The sequence below is a fragment of the Pleurodeles waltl genome, chromosome 4_1, assembly GCF_031143425.1.
Source record: "Pleurodeles waltl isolate 20211129_DDA chromosome 4_1, aPleWal1.hap1.20221129, whole genome shotgun sequence".
NCBI classification, from domain to species: Eukaryota; Metazoa; Chordata; class Amphibia; order Caudata; family Salamandridae; genus Pleurodeles; species Pleurodeles waltl.
This window is the reverse complement of record NC_090442.1, coordinates 712,016,137-712,029,478: the sequence shown is the minus strand read 5'-3', so window position 1 is coordinate 712,029,478 and position 13,342 is coordinate 712,016,137. Positions and strand designations below refer to the sequence as shown.

General features: G+C 44.4%; 1 protein-coding gene across 2 annotated transcripts in view; it reads right to left on the bottom strand.

Annotated features, from left to right (window-relative positions):
- Positions 1–13,342, bottom strand: part of ASB13 (ankyrin repeat and SOCS box containing 13) — a 93,284-nt gene that overhangs the window by 42,088 nt on the left and 37,854 nt on the right. For both annotated transcript variants that reach the window (XM_069229297.1, XM_069229298.1), the window contains exon 3: positions 1,292–1,442. In XM_069229297.1, coding sequence (XP_069085398.1) covers positions 1,292–1,442 — 151 coding nt within the window. The remainder of the gene's footprint in view (positions 1–1,291; positions 1,443–13,342) is intronic.

Genomic DNA, 13,342 nt, shown 5'->3' with positions numbered 1-13,342 from the left:
TACAGACAGAGCTGACAGTTGATCCTCCGACAGTAACCAAACTGAAGGACGCTGCAGATCCATCGGTCCCCAGGGCGTGCCAGAGGAAGCCGGTAGAGTGCCGAAGATGCGGAGAATGGCTTCTTAAAAAGCCTCAATCTACTGTAGCATCGCCTGCAGACCCAGGATTTCAGTGTGCATTGGAATCAGCTACAACGGTTCTTTGGTAGAAGACCAGGAGCAAGACCGTGGGGCATCTTGACGTCTTTGCAAAGTCTCAGGCAGAGAGTAACTTGACTGAGAAGAGACTCACTCGAACTTCTTATGCTTCTTTTTAGATTTGGACTTACCCGAAGACTTGGACCGCAATGATGACCTGTCGTGGGACAGGTTCCAGCAGCCTGGCAATTCTGTGTCCTTGATTTCGAGCGGGAGCAAGCCTTAAGCAACTTCCTGCAGTGCTTGGAGACGTACAGCTTGGCTTCACCGTCCTGGATTTCCTTCGGCTGCATAAGGGCACACTTCTCACAGGATGCGGAGCCATGGACCGACCACAAACACCAGACACACATCTTGTGGGGTTCTGTCACAGACATTAGTTTGCAATAGTGCCTATAAGACTTAAACCAGCATAATCAAACCCTCCAACTTTACCTGAAATCCATTGTTAACTGCTCGATTTTACTACAGTAAAACCATCGGGCCCGATTTACAAAGCTTTGCATACATTTAAATTGCCCTGAGTCATACTAAATATGCATTCCCCCAATTTAGAATCCCAATCGTGATTTACAGAGCAATTCAATAATCATGAAGTGCATTTAGAAATGCAGAAAGTCTGCCAGTGTTGCAGAATGACTTAATTCCATAACAGCGTTAGAAGAGTAAAAGGCCTTGGTTATTACAAAGTGAAAAAACATCATATTAATAAAATAAAAAAACTTTTTCCTAAATAATACTAGTCCAATAGCATAGCATTTCTCAATATGTTTTGCTTGCAAATCACAAACACAATAGTACCATTTAAAAAAAAGAATTACAGTCTATTCAGAAAAATGCATTAACATATTTTGTGTTATACTTGTGTTTGCTTGGTGTGTTGGCATCTTTTGTTTTTCAATTGAGTGGCTAGTTTGAGCATTATGTTGTCACATTTTCTAGGGTTACACTTGGCTTTTGTTTTCTGATACAACTCAGGCAGTATAGGTCAACATCTGCCCTTTGTCCTGCTGTATAAGAACGACTTCCTTAGAATAAGTTGCAATATGTGAGATGAAGTCATACTTTCAGACACGAAGTATGGAATGCTCACCACTCATGCAGGCTTCATGGAGTGGTGAGGCTGTGAAGAGAGGAGGGTTCACTTTGGCTCCATTAGCAAGAAGGAGCTGCACACATTCCAGACTGCCAGAAGCACAGGCATCACAGAGTGGGGTGCTGCCATCAATGTTTCGGGCATCCACCTGTATAGGAGACATGCAACGCAGGAACCTTATTTAAGAAATGACCATTAGTATCCAATTACTGGTTTTGGTTAAGGCTTTTCATACAATGGGACATTCCTTACATATTCATTGATGGAAAAGAAAGCAAATGGACAGCTTATATAGCTTTTAAATAACAGCAAAACTATAAGAACACAAATCAAATGCCCAATCCAATGAAAACCACAAAAATGAAAATTAAACAATAACCAGTAAACTCGATAAGCATTGGCAAAACCAACGGGTTCTGCCTATGCTTTTTGCAGAGCTAAATTGCGTCAGGACGCTAAACTCACCGTCAAAATATAAAATAACATGGAGTGCTGGCAGTTGCGTGATTCCACTAAACGCATGAGCGCACAAATCTAATTATGAGGGCCCCATTTAGTTTAATGTTCTATTTACCAACATAAACTAGCGGGAGGCACTGGGATAAAAAAAAAAAGGTTTTTTAGTGCAAAAGCGCTGATTAAAAAAATCCCAGCCGGTGCTGGGGGCAGGTGTGGGGAAGTAACCGAAGAGTGGGTGTGGGAGGAAGGAGGCGAGAGAGAGACGGAGTGCAGGTCGAGGGAGAGAAACACAAATGACAGGAAGAAGAAAAGCTCGTGGAGGAAGAGGCATGGACCTTGGCGGGGGAAGAAAATCACACAAAGCATACAGCTGGAAAACATACAAAATGAAATGAAAAAGAGCTGCGAGGAGGGTGGGCGGGAAAAGCACACAGATGAGAGAGAAAACACGAGCAGGGGAGAGAGGAGCACTTGAAGGAGACAGTTGGAAAACATATGCACTCTCGTGGTGGCTTCAGCACCGAGGCGCCCCTATTAGTGGTGGCAGGATTTGTCAAATCCAACTCGAATACAGGAAAAAGAACAGCAGTTACTCTGGACCTTTCAGCCGTGTTCAATACGGTCTCTTATTACATCATTTTGGACTGGCTGAGGGCAGTCGGCATAACCAACACGGCTAACAATTGGCTCAAATCCTACTTATCTGACATGAAGCCAGCAGTGCATCTTCCACTGTGTACCTATAGTTTTAAGAAGATGAGTTGCGGGGCACCACAAGGCCTCTTCAACATTAATTCTACTGCCTGCCCTAACTGAACACCGTGCTTCATCATGCAATTTATTTCTCCTCCTGATAACTGGCACGATGTAATACAATGGCAAACATAGACACTATATCGCCACACTTGCCAGAAATTCCTTGAATCTCACTTATTCCATTCATTTTCCTTAGCTAAAACCTTTGAAAAGCATTTATCTACGAAAACCCTCTTCAAGATTGCAATGACCACTTTCATAGACACTCTCTCCAAAAATTCTAGTACAACTCACCTAATGAGTTGCCCCAGAAAACACTAGAAAAACTGACACTCATGCCCTAGTCACTACCAATTTGGTACTATGAGATCACCCTCTAGTCTGGGATTACCAAGCAACTTACTAAAAGACTACAAATCATTCTGAACTTGGCAGCTAGATCTCATCTCCCAGACCTCCATCTCCCACACAGAACTCACATCACCGCCACACCCCAGGAAACTACACCGGCTCCTGATACACAAATGCACTCAATTCAAACTCCTCTTACACACATTTAAGAGGGTACACAACTTGGGCCCACTTACCCGAACAGTTGCATCTCGTTCCACAAACCACCCAGATATCTCTGCAAAGCAGGACCCCTAGTCGCACACATCCCGCGCATAGACAGAACCAGATCAGGAGGACGGGCCTCCTCTTACATTGCTCCTGATGCATGGCACCACCTCTCACTCCACATCAGAGCCTCCTCTCTTTTCTTGAATTTCCCAAGAAACTGGAGATCCGGTATCAATTAACCAACCTACCATAGGCAGAGCTATGCACACAGACCTGCTCAGCACTAGAATAGCCTCGCGGGTGATAGTGCGCTTTACAAATACATATAACAAAACATAACAATGTGATAACCAACTATCTCAGGCAGAGACCTCTCTGGCATAGCTATGCCTTCTGCTTCATAACATTCAATCCTAAATACTCAATGACCACAAGAAATATCCACCAGGAACAATAGCAAGTTTCCTAACCACCAAAACATTATCACTGGCTGCACACTGCATGCCATTCTTTACCACTTATTGGCACTTGTGTGTCCATCTTTGTCAAATCCTTTCTACCATTCTCCACCAAAGGCACCTTTGCCAGGCAGTCAACTACATTTTCTTAACTCACACCTGCAAATATTTAACCTAAAAACTAAAATTTTCAACTTTTTTCACCTAACTTGCCACACTAGTAAGGCCTCTCAGTTTCTGCATGAAAAGGCACAAACCAGAGGTTTGTGGTCTGAATACGCAGGAAACATTACACATCATAGGAAAAGTGGCATACTAAACATTACACCTATTCACAAACAAGTGAGTGCACCTGTCTATCCACAACTAAATAATTAATTTCAAGACTTCTCAATGCTCAGAAGGCATATCGTTTCCCCTTTCTTCGTCATCGACAATTAGTGAGAGAACTGCTTCTGTTCCCCAAATAGCAGCATCAATGGTTTTCCTTTGCTTATCAAACGATTACAATTATGAAGCGTTGAAAATATCAACCTTTATCAACTCCCAATGCCTTCCTACTCTAGTGCCACAGAATGCAGCAAACACTACTGCAGTACATGCCAGGAGCGGCTCGCGGTACTTTTAAGGGGTGGGACAGCACGCGGGAAGGGGGTGGAGATTTTTTTTTTTTTAAAAACACCTACCTGGATCATAGTTGTCGCCGCAACCACTGCGCCCCTCCTCTGCTGCAGGCACAGGCTCCCAGACTGCCCTGCGGCCAATCCTGACGCTGCTCAGAGCAGCATTAGGATTGGCTGGGAGCGCCCAGCCAGGGCACTACCAGAGAGACTGGAAGCCTCTGCCTGCTCTTTCCAGCCCGGCACACAGTACCGGGCTGGAGAAAGCACAGTGCGCATGTGTGTTTGGCCGGCCCGAGACAGCCGGACAAACATCATGCACAATGAGGGGGAGTGCTAAGCACTCCCCCTCAGTGATGGTCATCCCCAATGCCCCGCTCCTTTTTAATACAAAACAATAATAAACACAGTTTATAATCATTTTGTAGTAAAAGGTTTGCAGCTGCTGCTGCTGGTGGGGTGCAGCAACGCTCCTCCGCCCTAACAGAGGAGCCTGGTACATGCTCCAAATTTGCCAATTAGAATTAAGTGCATGCTTAATGCAAAGTGTTATGCCAGGGTTAAGGCATATAATAAATGCTCACCCCAAATTAAACTTCACTGTTTCGGCTCCCAATCCCAAAGGCTTTGGTGTGCACCTAATTCTTAAAAGAAACGTACTTGACTGCTCTGCACATCATCCAGTGTCCAGTCACTTTAGGTGTGATGATGCCTTTTTTCGCACTGCTGTATGCATTGTACTGAAGAAACCTGTCAACCATGTGACTAAGACCATGGTGACGCTAACTGTTCAAGGTGATTTATTTAATGTGGGATAAACCTCACTGCAGAATCAAGCAAACATCCTATGTCTCAGAAATACTACACACCAACTAAGTTTCAGTGGTTACTGATATATCACTATACCAAAAGATATCACCACAAAAGACTTGGTGATAAAATTGCCTTTGTGTGCAGACGTCTGCACAACATAATGCATAATAAATCTGAATGATAGCGCAAATCATGATGCAAATTGTCACAATCTTTAGATCACATGCAGAAAACAGGAGAAGAAAAAGCTAAAAATACTCCTAAGTTTCTGTTTAAGCATTTCTATTCAGTTTTATCCTGTGCTTTGAAACTTTTCACATTTTTTTAAATCTCAAATCGTTTTACTAACCGTTTCTGTGGACTAACAAAAGAAAATCTTAAAAACGTAATAAATAACTGATTTCCACCAACAAATTTCTGCTAGGCCCCCTGCAGATTCCAGTATTATTTATGAAGCAAAGTTAAAGTATCGGTATTTTGGCATATCTATACATGAGATGTGCGTTGAGCCTTGCTGGCTTATTTTAGTACCTCAACTGACATTGTGCTTCAAATTAGCACATCAAAGTACTTCTGCAGAAAGAAAAACACATTAAAGTTAGACCACTGTGTTGAACTGGAATAACAGCCAGAGTTTACAGTGCTGGGCATGTGACCTCATGGCTGGGAGGAGGTGGAAAAGGACACTTATCTTGTAATATACCAGTTTTTATTGATAGCCCATCTCACAACTGCTAGATTATGGAAACAAATAGTGGTCCCTACATGGCATGCATGGTATGGGAGACTATGACGCTGGAAGAGCCCTATCACATTCAAGCATCTCCAATGACATGCCACCTAATGTTGGACCATACGGGGAAATAACAATATGAAACATGCTTTCATTAGCTGAGCACACAGAGGTTATTTGACACAAAAGAAAAAGCACCGCTGCAAGAGGAAAGTAGGGGGTCTGGAAATGGATACTGTTAGGCAACAAGAACTGCAAGACGGATAGCTGTGATTTCAATGTAGACAAGAAATGGGCGCTGGGCAGGACGGTACCCATACAATTCACTGATGTGTTAGTTATGAATGAAGGCTATAAGAAATCTGATAATTAGCCGGGTAGGTGAACCCTTGAGTCGCTAAATTAATCTGAGCTTACCCCCTTGTGGTTATGGCACAGAGTGGACAGCTTTAATTAGGATAATGTATAAAGTACTTATACAGTACCAAAAGAGTACTAACGTTGAAATGCAACACAATAAATTAGAAAACAAATTAGACAAATAGTGTAAAAGTTAATAAACCAAATGACATCAAAATTACAAATATATAATAAAGGGAAATGGAGACCTGAATCTTTAACGTTTTAAGTAGGAATAGAAGCATAATGTGCCAATAATAGTCAGTTGTCGCAGTAGAGTGGGACCTAGCTGCAATTGAAACTACCCGTGATGGAGAGCGGGTCACATGCACCATTCAGGTTTGTTCTGAACAAAGATCTTACCTTCTGAATTTAGTCCTTTAAGTCCCAATCCACCACAGCAGTCCATCACTAATGCACCCCCTCGCCCACCCCACCAAGGACCTTGGCTTTTGCCCTCTGGGCAGGAATTACTGGGTGTAGGCAGAGGCCAAACAGGAGGGTCTAGTCCAGGTGCAGTTGCCACTGATCAGCCGGAAAGTTGCGAAAAGGCCTCTTGTAGCTTGCTGTGTCCTTGTAGCTTTGATAAGAGGTCCGCCTTATGATCCTTGGAGTCCACTTCGTTGCCCTGGGTCCAGGAGGGAGTCGATCCAGCCCTTACAGGGCTCTTCTCAGGTCGCAGACAGCAGGTTCGGTCCTCTTCTGATCTTCCTCAAGTCCAGGAGTCTCCTGAAGTGGATGTATGGAGATGGTACATTTATGGCCGGCATGAGCTGTGGGTGAGAATGACCCCTAGACTTGCCCTAACCAATCGGGTAAAAGCTCCCGGGGCCAACACTATCAACCTCGGGCATTTTCAAGATGGCAGAAGTCGTCGGCCAAACCAAACTTGGGCTCTGAGGGCTAGGTTATGAGTGGGAAGTGTACTATGGTGATCCTAGTTTTCTCCCCCATCTAACACTAAAATCCTGTTTTGGGGCAGTCACTGTACCCACAATAAACCTAGAGACAAACGTCTGCTAGAACAAAGCAGAGTTTTCTAGCAACCAGATTGTGTATATACAATTGTTTTGGCATCCTGTTTTCACCATTTGAAGTGCACCCCAAGTGTTGCATGTAAAACCCCAGCAGACGTGTCAAGCAGGATTTGACACTCTAATGTCAAAATGAGGCCCAGATTGCCTCCCTGATAAGGGGGGAGTGGGGTGGTTGAAGGAAGGACCCAGTCCAGGTGTCAGCTACCAGTGACTGTGACAGGGAAGGCCTCTTTGAACTGTGGCCTACGTATTGTATGTAAAACTTCAGTAGACCTGTCATGCAGAATTTGACATACAAGCAGATTTTGACACTACAATGTCAAAAATGACACATGCAGCCCCACCCGGCATATTCTGTCAGTTTCAGAGGGGTAATCTCTGTTAATTTAGGTCAGCCTATTGTTTACTCCTTGGAGGCATTTCACACCCATTCACACCAATTTAAATGCTATTTAATGACTGGAAGAATTTGGAGAACAAATACAAGCAGGCCTCCAAGGCTTTAGGAAAGAAAATGGTAACTTTCTAAAAGCACCCATTCCTTAATATTTATAAAAAATCTGACTACACCAATGAATATGATTTTAATAACTATTACAAACAGTTGCTTAATTGCTTTTCTAGCTGTTTTATAACCAAAATTAGTATTTTTAAATGTAATAATGTAAGCCATTGTTTCCTATGGAACTGCACAAAGCACAGGGTTCTACAACCAGCAAAAAAATAGGGTCCAATAAAATTCGAAAAATCTAGGGTGACCCTGCAGAAAGGGAGAATTTCCTACAAATGCATAAAGAACATATTTGGAAAAAACTGATCATTGTTTGTTTCATTATAGTTATTATTCCAATTTTGCAGAAGTCAAATCTTCAATTTGTGCTGGATGCATAGTAGAATTTAGGAACAAATGAAAGAAAAAAACGACAGCAAAGAGAACAGTGGAAGGAAGAAGGTGCCAACAGGGGATAGTCACTTGGAGTTTTTAAATACACAAGGCAGAGGAGAGTGTTCTTATGTAGTCACTTCACTGATTTCAGCATGTACATGTTCAAGCTCTCTTGAGTAAGATTTGTTTTGTTCAAGTTGTGTGAACCTGTTTCATGTGTCTAGTCTGTTCCCTGATTGATCGGTATTAATGGTACAACTCTGTGGCAATGCTTGCTATGATACAGCAGACCCAGGCTTGATGGTGTGCCATAATTCTTCAAATTGTCCATCACAATCATGGATTCCATAAATTGGATAACTTTATGTTAAATTCATGAACAACCGAACCTTAACATGACCGTCAAAGTGGAGTTTTATGGTAGCTTCATTGTATGTCTGACTTCAAGACAGCTGCAGGGCCGGAGTTATTTTGACCATTATTGGGCCGGCCAAACGGATGCAAAAAACATAACATACAACAAAACTACTTCTTTTCATCTTCCAATTATCCCATACACATATGCAAAAATTGTTGCCTTCGGTCTAGACACAGGTAAAACATCTTGTGGCTAAGAAAATATTAGAAGAAAAAGCCCAAAATACATTGTGATAGAAAAAGATTTTAAGCAAAATATGAATAAGGCAGCCACTCTCAAGTTTATCCTGAACCCCTTCATCCTGCTTAACTGTTGTAGATCCCCGACAAAGCTCAGCAAAGCAAAGACATGGGTGAACCACATCCATTATCTGTAGGTGCCCACAACTACAGATCCAGAACACTGCATATCAGAAGTCTCTACATACTACAGCATTTATAGCCCTTATATCGGATATCACTACATCACAAGGTACATTACATCACAGACAAGAAAACAAGTAGTAAGTTTAATTATTACACATATATTAAGGGCATGTAGTATTCAGATTACTAAATAAGGAAATCTAAAAAAATACATATTTTAAAAAATGTACCTCAAAAAGTAAGAAAAGGAAGGGAAAAGTGGGCATTGTGTTAGAGTTAGTGGTAAAAAAGAGATACACATGAGATTACATGCAAAATAAGATCTATCTAGGTACACACATATAAATAGTTATAAACATATATATATACATATACACACACATATATATATATATATATATATATTCACTGAAACAAACAAAGGGTGCAGGGACATTACAGTTAGGAAATAGAATTTTTAAAAAACCTTAGAAAGTAATTTAAAAAACAAGGGTTAAAGGTTCAGGTTTCACTTGTACAAAACCACTGAAATTCAGCAGTTATAGAGTTATTTCAAGTAACTATAGTGCGCGGCCAAAGGTAAATATTACAGGCGCCTCGCCATGCACAGTTTCCTCTTCAATAATATGACTTCTAATGTTTCAATAATATTTTAATTGATGTTATAAAAGTTCTCATGAGTGGTGTAATATGTGGGGTAATTAGCAGTGCATGGCGAGGGCACGAGTTATAGGTATCTTAGGCCGTGAATTCTCTGTTTTTTTAAACTGTAAGTAATTTTCATTACTTTTCGTTAATCCAACCACCTCCGCGAACAGCCTTCGGCCGTGCATGGCAGGAGTTGGCTGCAGGCCAACAGGCCCTGCAGCCAACCTCCTATAACCACCCAACCCCACGCAGGCCCTGCGGCCAGTCCCTTCGGCCAACACTCCCATCCACTCAATACCACGCTGCGCACTACCTTTGGCCATGCACAGCAGGAGCTGGCCGTAGAGCCTGTCTCTCTGGGTGTTAGAGGGTGTCTTTGGGTGTGATAGTGACTATGAGAGTGTCTAGCTGGGTGTGAGAGGACTATGTGGGTGTGAGATTGGGTGTGAAAGTGTCTGATTGCGCTACAATAGATGAAAGATGCCTTTACCTCCACAAAGGATTTCAGATCATTCTTAAATATGGAATTGTTAAGTAAGCACACTTGCTTTGCCTTCGCCAAGCCCAGGAGTTAGGATCATTTGTCCTTTCCAAAGGGCGGGCTTCAACTGAGGCACCGCTATGTTCATACTTGTAAGTGCTTCCTATTCAGGTTTAATTTCTCTGAAATGAACATCATGGCCAGAACATACGTTCACCTGCTTGTTTATCCTAAAAGAGCCCACAGTTTACACAAAATGCCCATCCAACTAGAGCACTTTCTATTGGCTAGTTAGTAAGTGCTGTCTCGTTGGTAAAATGTGTACTATAATTCCAAGAAAAGCCCCTCCAAGGACGATATTGGCCCCAGGCAACGCATTCCCCGGGGCCTGGCACTATAATTTTAAAAATATTTTTGGGGAGGAGGGCTGCATGGCTCCCCCCCCCCCTTTGCCAATGTCAGCCCCAGGGGCCCCATCCTCTAGGGCACAGGCTAAACATTTTATATTTGGGGGGATGCGGTGGCCACGCAGACCCCCTCCCCAGACCAATCTCGGCCCCAGGGACCCTATCTTTCTGGTTCCAGCCTCAAAATATTTTTTTGGGGGGGGGCCACGCAGCCTTCCTCCCTGGCCGATTTTGGCCCCGGGTACCCCATTCTCCAAGGCCCACCACTATTAAATAGGGGAGTGGGGGCTATGCTGCCCCCATCCCGGGCTGAATTTGGCCCTGGGGACCGCATCCCCGGGTCTGGCCATCTCTCCTGGGTGCCCTCCAGGGACCCCAGTGTGCAACGAGACCGCGGGGAGCCTCAGCGGCCCCGCGTTCCCAGCCGGCTCACTACCTCCTGCGGGAGCTGGCACTGCTGTCAAAGAGAGGGAGCTGCTAAAGATACGGCTTCCTCTCTGTGAGAGCAATAGTTTCCTCTGTTTTCCTGCCAGCATCTATGCAGCTGTTTGACAGGTCTCACTTGCTGGAACCAGAGTGTTTCCTCTGACTTGGCAGGAGCTGTCAAAGCTCCCGCTAAGTCAGAACAAACAGCTATGTCCCAGGTGTAGGCACCCCCAGACATAGCAGGAGCCGGCCCAGAGGGATGCGGTCCCTAGGACCATCTACTGCTCCATGAGTGGGGCCCATGGGCAGGTGGCGGTCCCTGGGGATGCGGTGGGGTGCGGCCTCCCTGCATTAAATGAAATGTTTGCACTGGGGAGGTGGCGGTCCCTGGAGCTGCAGGAGGACCGTGGGGCTGCCTCGCATATAATTCACCTTTAGCCCTAGAGAGGTGGCGGTTCCTGGGGCTGTGGGGGCGGGTGCACAACCCCCTGTATTAAATTAAATGTTTGCCCCGGGAGGTGGGAGTCTCCAGGGTTGCGGGGGGTGCGTGGTCCCCTGCATATACTTCAAAATTAGCCTCAGAGAGGTGGCGGTCCCAGGGACTGTGGGGGGGCCGCACACCCCCATTAATTGTTAGCCCCAGGGAGGTGACGGCCCCTCGGGGGTGGGCGCAGCCCCTGTATATAACTAACTATGAACCCCAGTCAGGTGGCAATCCCGAAGACTCGGGGAGGGAGGTCGTGCAGACCCTGCATATAATTCAACTTTAGCTCTAGAGAGGTGCCGGTTCTTGGGGCTGCGGGGGGGGGCGCACAGCCCCTCTGTATTAAATTAAATGTTTGCCCCGGGGAGGTGGCGTCTATGGGATTGCGGGGGCCCCCTGCATATACTTCAACATTAGCTTTGGGATGTGGCGGTCCCCTGGGCTTTGGGGGGGGGGGCAGTGCGCCCCCCATTAATTGTTAGCCCCTGCATATAATTAAATTTGAGCGCTAGGGAGGTGGCAGTCCCCGGAGCATAGAAAAGCCCAGGAGGCGTTCCCAATACACCCCCCTCCTTTATTTTTACATGCCCCCATGACCTGGTCCACCCGGGAGATTTAGTAAAAACAAGTTAGGGAGACTGCGCCTATGTTTTTTGTGTTAATTTTTGCTGCAAATTCCTCGCAAATTTGCTGCAAAACCTTTTTATAAAAAGTGCTTTTTTTGCCCAGGGGGGGTTCCTTTGGGACCCCAACACTAGGGCTAATGGGTCACGGTGGCCCCTTTTTCTCTTTCTTTTTTCTCTTTTTATGGGACTCCGCTGAAGCGGAGTCCCAAGATGGCTACCAACACTTCTTGGTCGAGTTGTTGGCAGTCAATCAGAGCTCTGCATTTCCCTCCACAAGCTTGTTATTATTCATGAATCCTTCGGGCTTCTAGATATCTATATTCTTTTCCTTTTAATATCTCAAAAACTACTGAACGGATTTACACCAAATAAAAAAGCACTCTTTCTGGAGAGCTACCTTCCTGTCAAATTTGGTGTAATTCCGTCCAGTGGTTCGGACTGAAGTTGTGTCTAAAATCCCTATGGAATTATAATGGGAAACTTTTTTTGACCCCCTCTTCCTTTTTCTCAGCCCCCGCTTGACAGATCACCCCAAAACTTCACATGTACAACAAGATTCTCAGGAACATTTTTTGGGGAAAAAATTTGTGAAGATTCATCAAATGGCGCCAAAGATATAGGCAAGTCAAAAAACACTTTTTCAATGGAAACATGGTCCTAACTATATCTACCTAATGGTGACCGCCACTAGATAATATATATGTATATTTATAGTTAGGACCTAGTTTCTATATAAAAAGCGTTTTATTACTTGCCTATATGTTTGGCACCGCTTGATGAATCTTCACAAAACTTTCCAAACAAATTTGCTAGTCCCATCAGCTGCTGCCTGGAAAGTTTTGGGGTGATCCATCCGGGGAGGGCAAGAAAATTGGAGGGGTTCCAAAACACGTTTTCCCTATTCATTTTTTCAGACGAAGGAAGTGAAAAACAAAAAAGTATCACAATGGGATAAAGCAGGGAGCTGCAAGAGTTGGCTTCAGGGTTACGCTGCCTCAGTATTCCGTGTTCCCACATTTAATTGCTGCAATCGCGTGTTTCACAGGAGAGCTTTGGCACTGGCACGTTTTTATTTACAAATTAAGCACTGCTTAGGCGGCCAGGGTGAACACATCCTGACCCCTTCTCCCTAATGCTAAGTGGGAGAAACAATTGCCATGTTGCAGGATCTATGATCAATGACATGCTCAGACCCCTACGTCCATGGCCCATAGTCTGAAGTTTTGACACTGAGACCTCGGACTATTGAAGGTGACACAACACAGGTGCATGGGTTTCATAGCCCACAGTCCTGCCATCAAGGCTACGAACCATGGGTGCCATGTTGAATGTGCAGAGTCCATGGCCTTGAAGACAAGACCCGAGACTACATGTACCAATGTTGGGTTCCTTCCATAGCCCATGGCCTCAGTACAGAGACTGCAGACTACGGGCTCCGATCTTCAAGAGTTTGATGCCTGTTTGAGTGTCA